We start from the raw sequence: 21743 nt of genomic DNA, 5'->3' as shown, positions 1-21743 counted from the left end.
AAGTACTAATATGTTTACCAATTCTGAAACTAAGGTAAATGCTCTGACTTGTATTCTGTGATTGTTTGATCGGTTGTGTGATAATGGACTATGTTATATTTTGACACTCATGTTTTGTGATATTATGACATGATTTTTTTCTATTAATTTGATCTCTTAATATGAGATAAATTTTTAAAATCGCCATATTTGATTGCATGTTAAGTATGACATTGTCTTGATTCTGTTCTGTGTGTCATATCACATGCATGGGGTTGAGATGTTTTTATAAGGAGGAAGTTCTGGCAGTTTAATGATCTGCCTCATCTGGTAGTTTGTCCACATTTTTGTTTTGGTAGCTTGATTGAAATATAGTGGCTCGACCACTTATATTCTGATTTGACAGTTTTAACTGCAACTCTGGTGGTAATGTCTACAATTATCTGTTGGTGTGATTTGGTTGGACGAGTTCTGGAGAACACTATTTTGGTGTGTAGCGGAGTTGGGTAGGAAGTTTTTTGAAAAAAATCTACATTTTGGTTTTCTGAAAATTCTGCATCGGCATAATCATGCATTCTTAGTTCTATTTGCTTGTGCGTCACGAAATTCTCTGTGAAACTCTGATTTGTATATTGTGTTATGTTTGATCTCTGTTTAGGTTTAGTTATACACTGAGCTTTATAGCTCACCCCTTTTGTTTTATTACTGACATTTCAGGTAATCGGTAGATTAGAATTGGATGACGTGCGGGAGCTCAGGTGGTTTAATCAGTTAAATTAAAAAAATGGTGATTTTCGTAATTTTTTATTTTGGTCTTTTGGGAACTGTAATTTATTTTTGGGCTTTGTTTTGGTTTTTGTTTAATTCGTCGATATTGATATTTGCAAACGTGATACTACAAAACCTCACAAATTAAATTTAAAATTCGGTTTTCAAAATTAAAACTCTGAAAGTTTTCCGTTGCAAATTAGATAATCCCTAAAAAGTTTTTCAGTAAATAAACAAACGAGTTCAACGAGTATTTTCCTTAAAACTAGAAATGATTTGTCAAAATACATATTTTCAAACACGATTTTGAACTCAAATTTTGGGATTAAGTTAAGCGTTTCCGAAATTAAGTTTTTCTAGACATTTGTGAAAGTTTTTGCCAAATTTTATATTTCCGAAACGCGTTTTTAGTTTGATTGAAGCAAAGGATTTTAAACAAGTTAACGTAATTCTTCAATATCTGGTTATGATTTCTAAGTCGAGTTTGAGGTGTTACAATATTGTAACGTGAGACAAAAAAAAATTAAGCGTACCATACTGAAAATAAACGTCCATCCAAAGAGTAATCACTAAGCTTCTCCACATAAGCAATTTGGGTTTTTTTTTAACAATTATCTCTCTATCTTACAAGCAAAGCCTGTTAAGACTTCAAATTGATACTTTATATAAAAGTTTATTCTTCCACTCATCGTTGGTCCAAAGTCTAAAAGCAAATTAGTATATATATATGGGTTAATGTTTGCTATATATATATATATTATAATGTATGTTAACAAAATGATAACAAATGCTTAAAAATAAAATTAGGTGAATTTAGTTTTAAAATTTTTAATGAATATCAAATATAAATTCTATTGGGATATTACCCCAGCTGCAGGCTTGAGCTAGCTTGGCCTAAGATGCAAGGAGTGAGTACAGCAATGAATCTTGCATCATTTGAAGGAGAAGAAAAGAACATAAAATGAATCTGTCTTGAGTTCCATTCAAGAAACCTTAAAGTCCCTCCAAGGGAATCAATAAAGAACAAAGACAATAGGGAAAATGAAAAAGAAAAACCATTCAGAATTCCCTTCGCCTTTGTATATATATTGAAGAAGTTGATTAGGCAAAATATTTGCCAACTTTTTGTCCTGTATAAAACAGGTAGCAAGCATCCAAATCATAACTGTCCCTCAAAAATGGCTGGTAATACAGCACCAGCTACACAACAGCCAGTTAAGCATTTTAACCTAGTAAGATGTGTCGCCGTTTGCTTGCTAACCCTTATTGTTCTTGTTGGTCTAGCCGTCCTCATCACTTGGTTAGTCATTAGGCCTAAAAGGTTGGTTTACATCCTTGAAAATGGTTCACTCCAACATTTCAACCTCAACAATAAGCATATCAATGCCACCTTTGATTTTGTGCTCATGGCATATAATCCCAATACCAAAACTTCCGTCTACTACGACTCCATGGAGTCTGTGGTGTCGTACAAAGATCAAACTCTCGCGTTTGATACAATCGATCCTTTCCATCAACCTCATAGGGACACGGCTCGAGTAGAATCCAAGCTCGTGGCTCAAAATTTGGCACTGTCGCCATCGACGTATAAGGACCTCAGGGGTGAAAGATCATCTGGAGAGATCGAAGTTGACGTTCATTACAAGTCGAGGGTTCGATTCAAGGTAGGTATGTGGAAGTCGAAACATCGTACTCTAAAAATTGTGTGTCCCTCGGTGAAACTGCACTTTTCTTGGTCTAGACATTTTGAGAATGTACCATGTGAAGTAGAACTCTAGTTTTGTTTTGTCTGGTCTTTTTCCCATTTTTACATGGCTAATTTGTGTTCTAATGTTGCCATTTTGTCCTTTGTGAAAATTGTTTTTCTTTTTACTTGCTCTCACAAAATGCAAAATTAAATGTATTAACCGGTATACACCTCGTCATTGTAAGAAAAAATTGAATTATTTTGCAGTAATTCAAACTACTTGGAGGTGGTTGGACAAAAAATGTGTTATTAAATTCTTAGTTGATAACAGTCCCTATTGGTTATCCTTAATATATATATATCACACCTAATTAAGTTCATTCTGCTAATTAAAATAATCAATTGAGTTCTTGTATTAAATTTGTACTTAATTAAGTTCTACCATGAACTAAAATAATTAATTAAGCTCATCTGTTAAAGGTTTTTGTCATTGTTTTCGTTGATCGTTAAAATAAATTGATAAACCAATCAAATAGTGACGTGACGACTTATGGTTTAAATTTAATATTTTCCCATAAAATTATTAAAAAATCATAAAAAAATATAGACAAAATCATAAAAATAAAAAATTATCAAAAATATAAAAATGATTAAATATTTAAAAAGATGAAAATTGATATCAAGTTATAAAATTTATAAAAAAATATAAAAGAATCTAATAAATTATAAAAAAATATAAAATTAATAAAACATATTTAAAATATTGTTTATATTTTATATTTTTTAATGTTTTATTTAATTGAGCTAGACAAATCAGTCGAACTGGCAAATCGATAGTCTGATTGGTTCGACCATCGGTCCGGTTCTGAAAATCTTGGTTAGAATTTCATTTTGACATATTCTAATAGTTGGATAATGAAATTTTTGTTTGATAAAAATATTTAAAAATAAAAAATCAATTCAACCGCCTAGTTCTCAGGTTAACCAATATAATGGCTTTCCCCGGACCAGTACTCTTACCGATTTTGGGCTAATCGGTCCAGTTCAAGTATTTATGATTTTTTATAATTTTTATAAGTTTATATCAATTTTAATATCTTTTAAGAATTCTAACACATTTTTTAATTTTAAATAAGTTTTATTAATTTTATAAATTTTTATGTTTTTATAATATTTATAAGTATTTATATATATATTTATAATTTTAATAAGTTTATATTAATTTTAATATTTTTAATATTTAATATTGTATTTTATAATTTTTTTAGTTTTTCTAATTTTTATAAATTTTTAATCATTTTTATGAGAAAAATTAGATTACACTATCACGTTTCACCATTTAATTGGTCTGTTAATTTATGTCAACGATCAACATGATCAATAATGATAATGCTAACGAAATAATTAAATAATTATTTTAATAAATAAAAAAGATTTAATTAGATGTGAATTTAATATTAAAAGTTTGATTAAATTTTTTTACATTCGGACGATATTTATTAAAATCCTCACGACTCATCTCAGCTACGTGGAGTAGGCAGCCATATTTACAAAAGAAAGCATTCCATTGGCCTTTCTTTTTTAAAGTTTACCGAGTTAACATGAAGAAAGTTCGTAAACCATCATAGACTCTTGAAGTAAGGAATCTGGTGTTGAAAAATAGAAATAAAATTATAAAATGGGAACTTACATGACAGGTAACTTAATTATATTTAAATCTTCTTGATCAATTTTTAAAACTCTCAAAATGGTTACTTTCGAAATTTTAATTACTTTAGAATTTATCTGAATTGCATTTGTAGGAATTGATTTGACATAGCAAAACAAAGATGGTTGAATATTGTCATAACTTTGAGTCTTATACTCAATTTGATTACCAACAATCTAGACTACACAACATGAACAACATATAACAATAGCAACAATATTGTTGAAAGATATAAAATGATCGAGATGTGTCTAAGGAAGTGCCCACTTCCTTTACCACTGCGGCAAATATCAAATTTTTATATTTAAGAGATTGACAAATTATTGAATTATATCTTTGGGCTAAGTCAAGATCGTGGATTATATTTAGCCCATTAATGAAAATCATTACTTGGAGAAATTTATTTGGAGAATCAGATCATATCAAATCGAGTTTATCAAATCTCTTAGATCAAGGAATTTGGATTGGATCAAAACATTGAAGACATATTCCAATAGTCCTTGTTTACCTTATTTGTTATTATTATATTGTATTCAACTAGTTTAGTTGTTATTTAATAGAGTTTGTGATAGATTTTCATTATGTTAGTAAGTCTCGAAAAATTCTATATAATTGAGAGGCTTGTATAAGTTGATGTACGGTGAACAATTGAGAGTACTTATCTGTTCAAGTGAGGAACATTATTTGAGAGAGTGCATTTAAGATTGTAAAACCTTTGTGTTGTGGTTTTATAGACTAAGTTTTCAGGGAAAGAATTTAGTGGTGAGAGGTCCAGTCTTAAAAGGTAGAATAGTGAGGAATTATATTGGGGTGTGATAAATTTATGATCACTAATTGTAGTTGTTTAGAGATGGTGTGTTTTTCTCACTGAGTTAGGCTCCACAGGCGTAGGGAAACCGAATTGTGTAAACAAACTTTGTTGTTCCTCGTTTACTTTGTGTTTTCGTAGTATTTGGAGAAGTGCCAACTTCTACAGTCACTTGTCTTTATATTTAGCTTATTAATCGATTACTTCTTTCTGGTCAACAATTAGTATCAGAGCCTCCCACTTAACATAATAGTGTAGATTCTTGATGTTGCTAATCACTAGCTATGGAAGGATTATCTACCTCTCGATCCCTAACGTTGGTGATTGGTCACCATCCTCATTGGACGGCTTACATGAAATCCTATATCAAATCTATTGGTGAAAAAGCTTGATATTCAATCCTCACAAGATGGGAGCCACCTATAATGGACACTGAAGATGGAAGAGTGACTAAGCCCGAGATTCAATAGACAACCAAAAAAGAATGCCTTGTTAATGCTAAATCTAAAACATTATACACAAACTTCTGTGGTGTAGATCAGGAGTTTAATAGCATGTTCCCATCCTGCACATTAGTGAAGTTGTAAGAGCATGTCCATCCAATACACCAATAGGCTCATAAATGAATAACCATCCAACATACCAAGGTATACATAAGTATAGTGTAACACCCCTAACCCTTATCCGTCACTGGAATAGGGTTACGAAACATTACCAAACTTTACGAATTAAATACGAACATTTCTTAACCTTTATTACACATATTAAGAATCAATCATATAACACTCATATTGTCCCTTAGATGGACCCTCGAGGCTCAGTATTCACCTTACAAATGAATCGAGATTAAATCGAGTACTCAGGGAATTTTTTCCAAAATCTCAAAAAATTTCTTAGAAGCGGGGGACACACACCCGTGTGGCTCACACGGCCAGGAGACATGCCCGTGTCTTAGGCCATGTGGGCATTTGATATGAGGCACACGGCCGTGTCCCAGCCCGTGTCCTTACCCGTGTAACTCTCTGACTTGGGTCATACGACCAACCACACGCTAGTGTGCTAGGCCGTGTGCAAGGTGCAGGGGTCACACGACCAAGCCACACGCCCGTGTGCTAGGCCGTAAGTAAAAACCTGGGTATTCTATTTTGAAATTCAAGGTGCAGGGGACACTTGACCAGACTACACGCCCATGTGCCAAGCCGTACGTCACACACGGTTGAGACACATGCCCGTGTCTCTGCCCGTGTAGACGAAAATATGCCATTTTAAGACCATTTTTCTCACCCATTATGATATCACCCTATACACAACATTTTAATATCTCGATACATCCCAAACAAGCAATTAACTCAAGCCAAATATCATGTTTTAAGCATGACATACATCCTAAATACTCAAATTCTTAAACTTACCTATTTAATCCATCTCATTGGTTTATCAAAATCTACTACTAGTTACATAAACATACATACAATATATATATCATTCACAACCACATTTCAAATTATATCATTGCCAATTCAACCCTATACATGCCATATAAACCAAAATTTACATTGTAAAAACTACCGAATTAAACTGGATAGTGTAGCTTGATGTGTTGATCCGATCTTCCGACGACACGTTAATCTATAAGAACATTAAACAACATGAGTAAACTTAATGAAGCTTTGTAAGTTCAATAGGTTAAACATTGGCTTTACCGAACTTAATATGATAAATTAAATTGTAAATAAATCATACATTTTTCCCTGTCAATTACAATATAATCAATAAACACACTTCCTTCAGATATCAATAATAATCTATAAATCTATAAGTCTTTTACCATTTCTTTCTGAATCGAAGAATGGCTTACGAATATGAGTACATCGTTTTTTTTTGTGCCATAGTCCAACTATGGTCTTACACATGCATTGCCATGGCCCTGCCATGGTCTTACATTTATAGTGCCATAACCCAGTTATGGTCTTATCATCAGAATGCCTTAGCCCAGCTATGGTCTTACATATATTTATACTGCCATGGTCCAACTATGGTCTTACGTTCAAGGTGCCATAACCCAGTTATGGTCTTTTCATTAAAATGACATAGCCCAGGTATGGTCTTACATTTAAACATTTCCATGGTCCAACCATGGTCTTATCCGTTAATTCATTCTTTGCCAAAGAATGATCGTACTCAATCCTGCGTTCTACTCATTTTAAACATTCAATTTAATTTTCATACTTTTACAATAATCTTACTTTCAACAAAAAAATATGAATAAATACATTATACCGTTCCTAAATTAACAAATAATCATGAAAGTTTAACCATATGAACTTACTTGGGTTGGATTGTAAAATTGGTAGTAGTTCAGAGACTACTTGGCTAATTTTTTTTTCTCGTTGATCTACGAGCTCTTGATCTAGAATGTAAAATTTTTCATTCATTAGCATATATTTCAACTTCAGTCCACTTCACAATTTATACCCTTCAAATTTTGAAATTACACAATTACCCTAACATTTACAATTTTTGCAATTTAGTCCATCACCAATTAACTCATCAAAATAAGCTAATTTTTCTCAACTAATAATTTATCTAAATATTATAAGCTATTGCACAGTCTTTAATAAACAAACTTTAATACCAAACCCTAAGATTTAATCTTTTTCAAATTTTGGTCCTAAAATCAATTTTTATTGAAATTACTTGATAAAATCATCATATAACAAAATTAAAACTTCAAATCCATGTTAATTCATCATAAAAATCCAGCACCCATCAATGGTAACTTTCAAAATTACCCATAGAATAAAAAACTAATGAATTAGATAGTTGGACCTAATTGTAAAAATCTTAAAAACACAAAAATTACAAGAAAAGAGCAAGAATTGAACTCACTTGATGAAAAAATATGAAACACCAGCTTAGAGGACCTTCAATGGCATTTTTGGACTGAAAATTAGAAGAAGAATAGCCTAGAAAAGTTTAGAATTTAATTTATTTAAGTTAATTTCACAAAATTTACAATTTTGCCCTTAAATCACCTAATTCCAAGATTTTTTTTCTGCTTATGCCGCGTCAGCCATTCCTTGGGTGTCTAATTGCTCTTTTAGTCCTCCCTTATTTACCATTTATTCTATTTAATCACTTTAGCAAGTTTTGCACATTTTTCAATTTAGTTCTTTTTAATTAATTAACTATCGAAACGATAAAATTTTCTAACAAAACTTTAATACTACCTTAATGACACTCCTTAAATATTTATAAAAATATTTACGGCTTGGTTTATAAAATCAAGGTCTCGATACCCCGTTTTCAAAACCAATTAACCTAATAATTCATTCTAAATTCAAATTACTATTTCACAAATCTTTCTAAAATCACATTTAACTCGTAAATATTAAATAATAAAATTTATGAGCTTACTCATCAGAATTGGTGACTTCAAATCATCGTTTCCATTACCACTTAAAATTCAAGCTGTTACATATAGAGCTCGAAGGCATCGAATCATATCCCTCCATAAGACTCCACACACATAATAGACCGTAATTGGCATGCAAACTATACTCAAATTATGTTTGCCACTGTTAATAGGACGTATTAAAGATCGTACAACATCATAACATGCATCATTCATATATTTCCATCATAACAATTCAACTAACATCATTCCATATCATAATATCATATAAATCACTTTGAAGCCATCATATCCAAGTAACATCCCATATACACATATATCATCAAGTTATCATGGTAATTTCTTAAGCCTAGATACTTAATAAATTTATGTAAGGAAAACAAATTATGCTAGCACAAACCGGAGTCGTCACTCGGTGATCGCCTTTTACTTCCCTTTGTCTCCTATGATTCCAATTTCGTCTTTAGCTACATTCGATAATACAATTACGGAAACGATGTTAGTTTCACACATTCAACATAGAAAAACATGGAATTAAAACATAATATGCATAGTCTAAAATTAACCTCTTAGAACCTTAATGTTCAAAATTCCCGTAACTCATAATTCTCCTGATTGAATCTAATTACATTGATAGTCATCCAACTATTGATAAATTTAATGTACTCAATCACATAATCTTTACTAAAATCCTCATTCACAACACTGTTACTAACCCTCAAAAGACCTTTGAATCTGTCAGTTTCGACACCATTATTCACGATAACATTTGGAGAATTAAAGTCCTCAAAATCATCTCCTGTGTAACTTTGTTACTGTTTGTATTGGTTCTTATTTATTTATTTATTCCTCGAATCTCCTCATCTTCATTTTCACTCAAAAACTCAACATCAAATGATAAAGCATCTCCTGATTCTGTACTACTCGCATATCATCTTCTTCATCGTGAACCTCATGTACTCTCTCACCAATATTTTCGACAATATTTACACTATCTTCATGCCTCACAAGTTCAATTTCAACATTGTTAACATCAATACCAGCCTTGCCAGATTCATTTTTTCAACCATCTATATCGCCTCCTTAGTTTTCACCTCTAGGGACTAAAGGGTTGTCATCCAACAACTCAGGAACATCAATAATACAGATCTACAATGCCACATTTAACCAAAACATTTATCAAATCAGTTACCTAGAATCATCATTAACCAACATGAAACTGTAGGTACAGGCCACGATAGGTATGCTAAGATAAATAAATGGCTTATTCACCCCAATTCTCCAACATAGTCTTCTATAATAACAAGAGATAGCATCTCAAGATCAACTTGAAAACTATCACTTCTGTCATTCACGTACAAATATTCTTACCATATATATTTAACCTTTTGGCTGGTCATCATATATGCTGCATATAATAAAATTTAATTTAATGATTTTCTTCAACCATAATAAAATTAATTTTAATATAAAATAAGGAAAAAATTAGAAAATATTATTTTTACTTATGTGTCCATCCAAATCAACAATTAATTTCCATGTAATTTATTAATTTAAATTACATGTCATCAAATAATGCCAAGTAATTAAAATTAAGGGCTTTTATGAGTATAGATTAAAAAAAGGTTTATTTAGATAAAAAAATTTAAGGATTTATTTAAATAATCACAAATTCTAGTTATATTTAAAATAATATTTTTTTGAATATGTGTGGAAATCATATATTTAGAATAAATATGGGTGTTTAAAAATAAAATACAATAAATAATAAAATGTAGGATTTAAAACTGATTAATAATAACACATTAAATATGTACGATCTTAAAGAACAGAATAAATGGTGAGGAAAATGAAATTTAAACTTACAAATATATCGTATTAAGAAAACTAAATGCACCACAATTGTTTATCATGGTGTTATCATCAATTTTAAGAAAGTGTCGAGTTGACTTGTGACACCAACTCAATCAATAGCATTATTAATATAGAAATTTTATCACATGCATATGCACGTAAAAACGTATTTAAAATATAGATGTGTGTTTTTAATCTCATCATAAGGACACTCGTGTTGTAAGTAAAAATATATTTACATAAAAAAATAATGAGACATTAGTTACAACCAGATAAAAATGTTCTTATGATAATTATTATTATTTAATTGAGTTTGCATTTAAAAATATTTAAATTATTTTTATAAAATAAATAAATTATATCTAAAATTATCATATGTAAATAGAAAAAGAACTGGATAACAAAACCTTTTAAAAGAAGTAGAGTGTTTGAATTGCTGTTAACGCCGCGAAATTACCGGTCATCCTCATTTCTCCCTCGCTAGTTGAAATTCCGCAATTACCCTTCCCAGACCTTTATTTTGAAATTTCAACCCCAAACAGCGAATTCGTGAAAGAAGTTCCAAATTCATAAAATATTAAATCCAAAATTTGGAATCTTTCATAATTAGCCCCACAATAAACGGACCATAAGGGTCCGTTAACAAAAATAGCCAATTAAAAATAAAAAAAAGTTTACGTGTCCCCATTTTTCTCCTATTATTCACAAAAAAATCTCTTCTTCCCTCTATTTCTCTCCAGTTCTTTCTCTTTTTGTCTCTCTTTGGATTTCGTTTCCTTCGAAAATCAAAGAGCTCAAGCTTCTACGGTACGTTTTTTTTTCTTCATTTTTCGCTCTTTAATTGGTGGCGTGTATTGTGTTTTGTTGTTGTTCGGATCTTCAGTTTTTTTTTAATGTAGTTTGGCAATGTTACTTTTCTTGTTTGGTTGCTGAGAATTTTGAGAAAAAAGAAGAAGAAGAGAACATTAGATTTGAATTTCTAAGAAATTGGAAAAGGTTAATTTGTGTGTATGCGTGTGTGTCTGCTCGCCTGTATTTTTATTTTTTTGGCGTGAGACTGTAAAAATTGAGATTTGGATTTTTTTATTATTATCTTTCTACATTTTCTCAGCGGCCAAACAAGGGAATTTTTCTTTCCTGTAAGTCAATTAAGATTATAGTTTCTTATCGTGTTTGGTGGAGTTTGTTGTAAATACTTTATGCTTTCTTTAATTCTATTTTCTACCTTATTTTATCCAGGTGAGACGTGACATTGAGGAAGTTGAATGAGTATCAAGAGTGTTACAATTGTTTTATGAAAATAAGTTAGGAAAAGAAAAACTAAGATTCCTAGTTGTTCATTATGTGTGTGTTTGCTCTGAAGATTGATAGTGTTGATGCAAATGCTGATTAAGGTCAATGAGGACGAGATTTTCTAGATTTAGGTGTTTATGGAAGTATTGATTATCCTTCCAAGCATTTAAAGCTGTGGGTACAAAGAGTTTGGTAGTTTAGACATTGCAGCAGTATGGCTATTGCTGGTCTACACAAAGTTTCTGTGCTCGAAAATTCTTTTCCAAGAGAGTCTCAGTCTCAACCATCAAGATCAAGAAGGCGGGAAAATGGTAGCACCCGGGCATCCTCAATCTTGCAGATGTGGCGGGAACTGGAGGATGAGCATGTGGTGAGTCACGCTCAAGAGAGAGGAAGTAAAAGAATGCTCCAAAAAAGGACTGATGACCTCTCGATGACTGATTCTGACAGCCAAAATGGCGAACATATTGTTGTTTCAGAGGATATGAGCACGAGTGTGAATGAGTTTGGACAATGGTCCCAAGATCGATTCAGGTCACGGAGTGGGAATGCGGATTCAAGTAATTTTAATTGTGAACACTCATCTGATTTGGGCGAAGTTGAAAGGGAAAGGGTAAGGCAAATCTTTCGGGAGTGGATGAACAGTGGTGGTAGGGAACGTACATCTAATGTTTCCCGTAGAAATAACAGTTCAAGGGCCCAGTTGCTTGGTGAAACTGAGCAGGAGAGAATCAGACCTATAAGGGAGTGTGTGCAGATGAACAGTCTGCAGAGAGGTGTTTGTATTCAGAGTAGAGAAGAGCAAGCGGCTGATGCTGGTGCCGGTATTGAACATGTTCTTGATGGATTGGAGATTAACCAGAATGAAGACCGAACTGAGCATGTGCATAGGGGCATTCGGAAATTATGTGGCCGACAGGCGCTGCTTGATATGCTTAAAAAGGCTGCGGGAGAAAGGCAAACAGAGGTTCAGGGTTTGCTGGAGCTTCGGGCTGTATCAAATTTTGCCCATCGCAAACGCATTCAGGTATACTAGATGCTTTAAAAGTATTGCCATTTTTTCTTTGGTGGCTGGCTATTGTCTTTATATCTTTTCATTTTGTGCATGTTCTTCCAGAATTTCAAACATAAACGAAGACAGAAAAACACTGTAAGGTAGATGATAACTTGGTTATTTGGTCTTATAGATTCTTGTTGGTAATTGAAATTGTTTTGCTTGATTTTGAGAGCTATTGGACTGGTGTCAATCACAAAGCTAATATTGTTCATGCAATGGGACTGCTAGTTGCCTCAATTGCCCCAGTAGCTTAAAAGTCATCTTTTAAGTGTATTTCATGTTCTAACAACAGTATTAGATGTGTTGGTTATACTTTCCCCTTAAAATTCTTGAAAGAAGCTACTTTGCAATTATGAGATGCATATGGAAAAGAGAGAGTCCATATATCATACTAACGAGAGTAGATGTCTAATGAAAAAAGTAATACTAGCATGACTGTTTCAACAACTGCTTGCCCTTTTATCTTCTTATGGCTGTTGATGTTACTCGCTATTAGCTTGTAGCTTGTTCTGGAAATTAAATGGTTCATAGATTTATAGTTCTGAAAAGAATTAGGCTATTAGATGTCTGTTGTTATTGGCTACTAAAAGGCTGTCAAATTTTTTAAAATGTTTATGGATCTTCTATATGTGTGATTTGTTTGAAAGCAACCGTTGTTTAGTTTAGCTTGGTATCTTTAGATCAAGGGCATAAAGATCCTATCTTTAATGTTCCATCATCTTGATTTTTACATTACTGAACATGGACTGGTTTTACTGTAATTCCTTTTTTCCATATCGTGTTTTCTTTTTGCAGTCATTGTTGAGAGGTAGATTCTTGAGAAATGACAAAAGGGTTGCTGGTGACAAATCTACCTCCATAGCAGCCAGTGAATTAGGCCTATTAAGACAAAAACAGACCGTATCTGGTCTAAGGTACTGAAAGAATTCCACTCGTTTTTCTGTAAGCATTTTTTTTATGGAACTTAATTTGAGATAAACTTTAAGCAAGCGGAAGTTGTGCTGCCAGCTTCTCAAGCAGAGAAATGTAGTTCTAGTCTTATTATTTCCATTTTCACCTGACTATTCATGAAAATCTAAAGCTGGATTTAGATTCTTGAATTTAAGACAAGGACTTTAGACCTCTAATTTAGTTTGGATGTTTTCACAGAAGCTTAAAATAATGCGGCTTCTATTGATTTGACTCAAAAAACTCAAATTTACTTGTCATGTGAGACGTCCCTTATCAATGGCAATGTCAGGACATTTTGATTCTTGATTGCAGGAACTTCACAAAGATGGTCATTGAACTAGATAATAAGTTTACGATTCCTTGTTCATCTGATTTATATGATGTCATTTTCACCATTTGGCAGTAACATTTTGCAAACCGTGCCCTTTTTCAGGGAAGGTTTTTTCTCCAGATTGGATAATTCTGGTTGTGGTCCTGCAAGCAGTAAATATTGCGATACACCATCTAACTCTGACACTAAGGGTAACAGAACAGAACAAAACCATGTTGATGATTCAAATGAAGTCATAGATATTTTAAATGGACAATCTGAACGTGAGAACAAGGAAACTGACAACCAGAGTGTTTTGGATGGTATAACTGATTTAGTGGCTGATGTTGTTGAAGATGTAAGTTGGCAGGACCAAAGCGGAGATGTTACTGGACAAGTCCTGGATGGGGACTGGAAAGAAACTAATGCTAGTGAGTCATCCCTTGAAACTTCACAGAATGAAGCTCGAGAACATTGTAACATAAAAGAAGTTGGTGAAGCATCTCATGAACATTTTCCCCAAGATGGCGAGAGTGGGCAAGAATCTGCTTCTCAAGTTGAACAACTGCAGGAGGATGATCAGGAAAATGAAGACGCAATGTGGCAGGAAGCTAGTGTTGAGTATAATGTATCGATGGATGGTCATAATGAAGAAGCCTCTGGCATGCACCATGAAGATGGTGGGAATGACGATGGTAGCTTGCTTGAGACAACACGGAATTGGTTGCAATGGTCTTATGATCAAGAACCCGGTGGGAGAGCAGACGCATTTTATTTTCCTGAAGATAATGTAGAGAGTATGGAGCTCAGGGAACTGTTAGATAGGTGTAATTCTGTAACTGTTGGTTCTACTTTGCTCTAACTTCTCATTTTTCTTGAAGCACCTCTATCCGAAACCTGTCTTTGATACATATTCAGACATCAGTATGGGATATGTTCCTCCAAAGACCATACAAATGCATAGGAAAATATAGAAAAAGCTAAACATACCCTTGTTAGACGCATAACTGTATCTCACAGTGACACTCAGACCTGAGTGTTGACCAGTTATTTTACTAATACAACCTATTTTTAATATTGTAGGAGAAGTGTCTCTACTCTTCTTCATAGTGGTTTCCGTGAGAGTCTTGACCAGTTGATGCAATCATTTAGGGAAAGGCGAAATCATCTCTATATTGACTTGGAGCTAAATGAAACATCTGCTACTCCTGCTTCAGTTGAACAAGATGTCGAACAGCAAAGCAGGGCTCAGAGTGAGGGTCAGGGAGATGCTGAGGTTCCTCCACTTGCTCTTCCTTCACCTAGGATGCCATACACTCCTGCTTCTGTAGAACAATACATAGAATGGCATACCAGGGAACGGAACGAGGGTCAAGGGGATGTCGAGGTTCCTCCACTTGCTCTTCCTTCACCCAGGATGACATATATGCAACCACTTTGGGACCAGGATTCATACCATTATAATTGGGTTCCACATGATGTGCATCAGCAGTTTGGAATTGTACGTACATCTCTTCTTCTTGCCCACAACTTTCTTCTGTTCTGGTTATCTTTTGAAAAGTTGATCGCTCTACTATCCTAATTTGTTAGTATATTTTTCTAACCAAATCCATTTTTTTTATTTGGTACATTACAAATTGGGGAGGGGAATTCAACAGGGTTCAAACCCTGGTCATTGGAGTCCCAAACAAGGGGTTTAATCACTGCTCTCATTGTCAAAATCCAATATTTCTTGTACCATATTGTTTCTTTTTATTTGTTTGTTGAATTGAAAATTGTTGCTTGATATTGCTAATGTAGTGATCTCATAATAATCATGCCTTGTTGGTGAACTTAAGTTTCAGCAAGCTTGCAGAATGGATGAATTCAGATTGACCTATCTAACTCATTTGGTCTCCATTTTAATTGAACCGTGTTGCTAATTTGGTGCAGGAGTGGGATATCATTAATGATTTGAGGTTGGACATGGCAAGACTGCAGCAAAGGATGAATGGCATGCAGAGGATGCTTGGGGCCTGCATGGAAATGCAACTCGACTTACAGCGATCAATAAGACAAGAAGTCTCTGCTGCCCTCAACCGTTCAGCTGGTTCACGAGGTTTGTTTCTTCTTTCCTATCATATCTGCTCAATCGGGTAATTTTGCCTTCGGGATTATCCCGGAAAGTGATTCCCTCTTCTTTTTATCTCTCCTTGGTCTCTTACAAGTGGCACTATTTCTCTTTGATTACTTTTATAACCCTCAAGCAGCACTACTTATCCTAATTAGTCCCATTTGAGGATCAAGAGGAATAAGATTCTGGCACCAGGGTTTAAGCTACTATATTTTTAATGTCCTAACAATATGTTTTTTCACACTATAATTTGTTCGTTGTACACTTATAATTTGCTTGTCCGGTTTGTTCATTATCCATCACGATATTCTGCTGCACAGGGATGATTGATGACAGCTCGTCCAAGGATGCCCACAATTGGGATAATGTCAGGAAAGGGCTCTGTTGTATATGCTCCAAAGGCAATATCGATTCACTACTATACAGGTAAATCTCATGAAGTTCGTCCTCCAATTTCATATAAGATTTCAGGCCTTATTTAACATTTGTTATGATATCTGTATCTGCCATATTATTATTATTATTACAGATGTGGGCACATGTGCGCTTGCTTTAAATGTGGCAATGAATTGGTCAAAAGTGGAGCCAAGTGTCCAATGTGTCGTGCACCGGTAATTGAGGTCGTCCGTGCTTACTCAATCCAATAAAAAGAACAAAAGGAAAAGAAACAATTATAGAATCTCTCATCAGCTTTTGCTTCAGGATCACTCCAGGTATCTTATTTTTCTTTTTTATCTTTCTCCTTTCTCTTTCCCCTTTCTGAGATCATTGCCATGATTAGGTATGAATATGATTGAAACAGAAAATCCAATCTTCTAATGCATTATCAGTCTATTTCTACTGCTATAAAGTTTCTGGCTGAATTTGGTGTGACTTAATGACATCAATTCTAAAATAAGGAAGTCACTTAGTAAAATAATAACAAAGTAAAAAAATATTATTATGGATTATGGTAGACTTATCAAATTAGAATAATGTGTCATCTACTATTAAAAAACAAACCAAATTCAATAGACAAAAAAGATCAAATTTTGATTAAACATATCTAAGTATTTAATCAAGTGACACCAATTTAATAGTAAAATTAGTTTCTTATTCTGAGTTTGGTTGCATATTTAATTAAAATAATTTATATTTGTTTTTTAAAACTTGTTACAAAATAATATTTTTTAAATTCTTTATAATTTGTATTATGATCCATAGAAGTTTAGAATGAAAAACTTAATATTTAAAATAAACTTGAATTAATTGTTATTTGTGATAATATATTCAAAGCCAAATAATGATGATATATTATTTAAAAATTTAAGAGAAAAAACAAAAAATCATTATTGAAAATTATTATATAAACATATAATGTTAATTTAAAATTAATAAACTTTGATTGTAAAACTCTTAAATGAGCATTAGCATATACTAATGTAGTTCATTTATGCATTATAAAATGTTTTATGATAATATTTAATTTACTTTTTTTGTAATTATATATGTATAATTATGAATAAGATTATGTAAATATTATATTTTAATAGAACAATGCTCCAATTTTATCGGATGTCCCTGAAGGGGTGATAGAACAATGTTAAAATAATATTAACATTTATTATTTATTCTAATTAGGTATTTTGAAAATTATGTATAAGAAAAATACTTAATAATTCTTTTATATTTTAAAAAAATATAGTATTTTAATATGTATTACTTAATTTTTAGTTTAATTTACATGTGATATTTGAAAATAAACATAGTTTTTTAAATAGCTATTAGTTAAAATTTTAATTTTTAATGTTTAGTTAAAATTATAAAATATAGTTTTTCAACATTTTTTAGTTTAACATTTAAATATAATAATAAAATTATCAATTAATTAATTGAAGCTATACGTTAAGTACTAAGATGTTTGTGTTATTTTTATAGAAGTAAGATTTTACAAATAAAAAAAAAAGAAAATTTTTTCATAAGTAATTGAAAATGCACAAGGACTAATGTAGATAATATTATTAAGTTGTTTTTAATTAAAAATAACTATAAAATTGTATTGCTAAATTAGTAGAAAGGATAGGCGAAAAAAATTATGTCAACAAAGCCTTATTTTCTTTTTGGTTGTAACAAGACATCACTTAAAATTTAATTTACTTTTCTCTTGAAATATGATTGTCTGTATTATTATTGAAGTATGTATATTTTATATTAAATAACTGTTTGAGTTGGTGTTACGTATTAATTAAGTCTCAATTCAAGTAGAATATTATCAAATATCACATAATTATAAAAAATAATAAATATATTGTTAGGTCCTCTCTGTCTTTTTATATTTTTATATGAAATTAAAAAATATATTACGAACTCTAAACTCCATAATTTTTAATATTTTCATTTCTATCATTTCAATCAAAATTACATTTATTTTTTGTGAATATTTTATAAATATATTTATCCATCTCAGTTTTAGTCTTTTTAACATTTTTTTTATAAGTTCTTTCTCTCTTTTCATTATTTTCTTTACTTTTTTAATTATAAATATCTTATTTTCTAAATAAATATTTCTTATAATCATTATTTTTCACTAAGAAATTAGTTTACATAGGGCTAGTTCTTATTTTTTTTAATTATAAATATAAAATCATTATTTTAGTATCATTAATCCGGATAAATATTTTGCAGTCAAGATTTGAATAAATTTTTTGATAGTCTAAGACAGTTATGGTAGACAATTATGTATTCTGTTTATTATATAGTTAGTATCTAAATTGTTCTATATTTATTTTATCTTGAAATGTTCTATGTTTATTTTATTATAATCATATTTAAACTATTTTTAATTTATATAAAATTTGATAATATTCCTTTTAATCTTGTAGGTTGTACATTTTTATTAGATTTTGTCCATGGTGAAAGCTCCTGCTGCCCAACTGTCAAGACCGTTTTGTGAAAAAAAAATTGTTACAACTATTGAAAACGTATAATAAGATGTAATTGTATATTTTAAAAAATTTTGATTTTTTTTTGGTATGGTTATAGCGGTTAATTTGTGTCTGTTAATATGTGTCGAAATCTTATCATGTGTCCTCATAAATGTCCATCAATTGGAGAGGAGGATTTATCATTATACTGTGTCCCAAACATTACTTGATATTGCTTTCTTTTAAGTCCAACATTCCTTGAAAATAATGCAGAAGCCGTGGTTTTTAATACTAATAATAGAAATAACTTTTAAAGCAAACCATGGAAATGAAGAACTTTGTTATATGATAGTTGTAGAAAACATGTCCTATAAAACCTAAATCAAACTTGCATACAAATACAACCTCCTTTTAATTATAGTACAAAACAAAATTCAAAGGTGGCAACACCAAGGAACATCAAAACCTACCTACAATCTAGTAATACATCCTAGAAAAACTAAACCAATTTGGAGCGTTTTATATCGTAGGAAGCATAGTTAGTGACAGCTTTACTTCCTTCAGCCACAGCATGTTTGCCAAGCTCCCCTGGCAAAACCAATCTCACTGCCCCTTGAATCTCCCTCGAAGACAGTGTCTTCCTGTCCGTGTACTGTGACAGCTTGGTTGCCTCGTTCGTAATCTTCTCGAACATGTCGTTCATCAAGCTGTTGATCACCGACATTGCCTTGGATGAAATCGCCATTCCAGGATGAACCTGTTTCAGTACCCTGAAAACGTACGTCTTGTACCCTTCATGCCCCACCAATTCTTTCTTCTTCCCTCTCTTTCTCTTTCCTTTCTTTTCTTCTTTCCTCGGTTCTTCTTCCTCATGAACTGGCTCTGTTTTCTCTTCTCCTTGCACTCTATTTTTTTCGCCTGGAGCTTCCACTTTGTGGGGTTCTTTTTCTGCTTTGTCTTCAGTTGACCCTTGTATGGGAATTTCAGTGATTACCCTTTCTTCTGCCTCTTCTATGTCTTCCAAAGGAACCGTATCCAGCTGTTGTTGATCACCATTGTTCTCTCCCTCTGTTTTATCAATCACAGCTACTTGAACAGTTTCCTTAACGATTTTCTTAGTAGACCTCACTACAACTTTTGCTCGACGTTTGGGAGCCATTTTTCCTGCAATATTCCTTTCTTTTCACTCTTATCCAGTTCAAAAGTGTAATGGATTATAATGAAACAGATTTATAACCAGCATTAGACATGGCTATAGAGTGACATGTGGGATGGCAAGTGTCACTTCCTCGAGTAGTTGCAAAATTCAATTCTCTACGTGGGAGTTAAAAAGTGAAAGCATTGCCATTTGCCACCCACTACCTCGTTGTTGGGTAATTTTTGTTAGTAAAAGAAGCGTTATTATTAGTGTCTAATTTTGAATTTCTTTTTTCTAGAAAAATAATGAAATTAGTTAAATTTAATTAGTTTAGTTATTGGTTAATTTTTTTATAAAGTTAAACTAATTTTCTTTTCAATTCTGTAACATATAAATTGTTGAGTAACTGATTATCAGAATATAAATACAATGACATTAATCGACAAATTACAACGTCTATATATTAAATTACTACCAGAAAAAATGAAGCATTATAAAATACAACTTCAACATAACTTATATAAAAATAATGTGGGGATTTTTATTAAGAGAAAGAAGGTTGAAGAAGGGGAATGGTATAAAATTCAAAAACAAAAGAGAAAGTAACTTTATTTCCATGTAGAGGTTTCTGGTTTCCTTGGGTTATCAGTTGTCATTAACTGTTAAAAGACGGTTACTATGTGATTAAGAGCTTAATGACAGTTTACGAATCACAAGTGATATTATTATTATCCTACCATAAATTTATATTTTGGGCTCCAATCTTCCCAAACTTCGCTGCACCCCCAAAATTTTATTATAACATAAACTTAATGTCATATTTCTTAGAAAAAACTACCCATCAATTCTTTTTATAATAATAAATCATTTCCATTAAAGATACAATGCCATTTAGAGCTGATTTTTTTTCTCTCTAATAATAAATAATAATTAGTAAAATGCCTATTAACTTAATTTTATCATAGTATACTATTATTTTAAAATGATATTTTCTAACCCATAGGATGGGTGACACGAGTTCTAGGGTAAGTAATTAGAGATGGTTTTTGATAAATTTGTTGATTGGAGGTTAATTTAAATTTTAAAATATTTTAGTCTTTTTTAAGATTGAGTTGTTTTGGTGTTCAGCTTATTTTAGATTAGGGTCTGGAGTTGTTATGGGTGGGACTGATTCGTGATCTAATTCCAAAAAAAAAAAAAAACAGAAGAAAACATCCAAGCTTAGGCTAATTTCAGGATGGCCGAAAAGCTCACTTCATTGTTTAAAATGTTAATAAAAAATCAAATATATATTTTATATTTATATATATTTATACTTAAATTTAAATTTAAAATTTAAAATATTTGTTATCATTTAAAATTGAATTCAAATTGGGTTGTTTCGAGATCAATTTTTTTTTATCCAAGCTCAGACTAAATTTGGTAGGGCCTACTAGAACAGACGAACGATGTGACCCTTGAATAATTCTTTGTGAATTTATTTATTTAGATCAATTTAGGATTTAGATTGCTTCATGTTGACTTTATTTTGGGTTTGGGTTAGATGAGTTGTAACTCATGCCTTATAATTTGTCGAAATCAGTCAACCATATACAGTTGCAATAAGTAAGATTTTTAGAATAATTTAAAATTTTCTAATTTTTTAAATTTTGTTTTTGAGTTAATTATACACTTGTGATCTTGAAGGACCTATGTAAAATGGAAGAGACAAGCGTCACAATCACAATCACAATACTAGTCTTCAATAGAGAATATTACC

General features: G+C 31.7%; 3 protein-coding genes across 3 annotated transcripts; 2 read left to right on the top strand and 1 right to left on the bottom strand.

Moving 5' to 3' along the window:
* The first annotated feature begins 1925 nt into the window (after nucleotides 1-1925).
* On the top strand, nucleotides 1926-11488 carry LOC107892909 (uncharacterized protein At1g08160). Its single transcript, XM_041100215.1, has 2 exons — nucleotides 1926-2411; nucleotides 11459-11488. Exons 1-2 carry the CDS (start codon nucleotides 1926-1928, stop codon nucleotides 11486-11488), a joined length of 516 nt encoding a protein of 171 aa, XP_040956149.1.
* Nucleotides 10808-19052, top strand: LOC107891591 (uncharacterized). The gene is made up of 9 exons (XM_016816436.2): nucleotides 10808-11026; nucleotides 11459-12539; nucleotides 13365-13483; nucleotides 13954-14655; nucleotides 14914-15331; nucleotides 15763-15928; nucleotides 16264-16369; nucleotides 16473-16656; nucleotides 18805-19052. The coding sequence occupies exons 2-8, from the start codon at nucleotides 11727-11729 to the stop codon at nucleotides 16588-16590; spliced, it is 2442 nt and encodes an 813-aa protein (XP_016671925.1). The 5' UTR covers nucleotides 10808-11026; nucleotides 11459-11726; the 3' UTR covers nucleotides 16591-16656; nucleotides 18805-19052.
* Nucleotides 19053-19171: 119 nt separating this feature from the next.
* Nucleotides 19172-20060, bottom strand: LOC107891592 (histone H2B type 1-P). Its single transcript, XM_016816437.2, has one exon. It carries the CDS (start codon nucleotides 20003-20005, stop codon nucleotides 19346-19348), a length of 660 nt encoding a protein of 219 aa, XP_016671926.1. The 5' UTR covers nucleotides 20006-20060; the 3' UTR covers nucleotides 19172-19345.
* Between the last annotated feature and the right edge of the window lie 1683 nt (nucleotides 20061-21743).

The sequence above is a fragment of the Gossypium hirsutum genome, chromosome D09, assembly GCF_007990345.1.
Source record: "Gossypium hirsutum isolate 1008001.06 chromosome D09, Gossypium_hirsutum_v2.1, whole genome shotgun sequence".
Taxonomy (NCBI): Eukaryota; Viridiplantae; Streptophyta; class Magnoliopsida; order Malvales; family Malvaceae; genus Gossypium; species Gossypium hirsutum.
This window is presented reverse-complemented; position numbering and strand designations above follow the sequence as displayed.

Coding starts and splice junctions, on each gene's coding strand:
- LOC107892909 (XM_041100215.1), top strand. CDS start 1,926: ATGGCTGGTAATACAGCACCAGCTACACAACAGCCAGTTAAGCATTTT. Junction 2,412..11,458: donor AGTCGAGGGTTCGATTCAAG/GTAGGTATGTGG, acceptor TATTTTATCCAG/GTGAGACGTGACATTGAGGA.
- LOC107891591 (XM_016816436.2), top strand. CDS start 11,727: ATGGCTATTGCTGGTCTACACAAAGTTTCTGTGCTCGAAAATTCTTTT. Junction 13,484..13,953: donor CAGACCGTATCTGGTCTAAG/GTACTGAAAGAA, acceptor GCCCTTTTTCAG/GGAAGGTTTTTTCTCCAGAT. Junction 15,929..16,263: donor CCGTTCAGCTGGTTCACGAG/GTTTGTTTCTTC, acceptor TCTGCTGCACAG/GGATGATTGATGACAGCTCG.
- LOC107891592 (XM_016816437.2), bottom strand. CDS start 20,005: ATGGCTCCCAAACGTCGAGCAAAAGTTGTAGTGAGGTCTACTAAGAAA.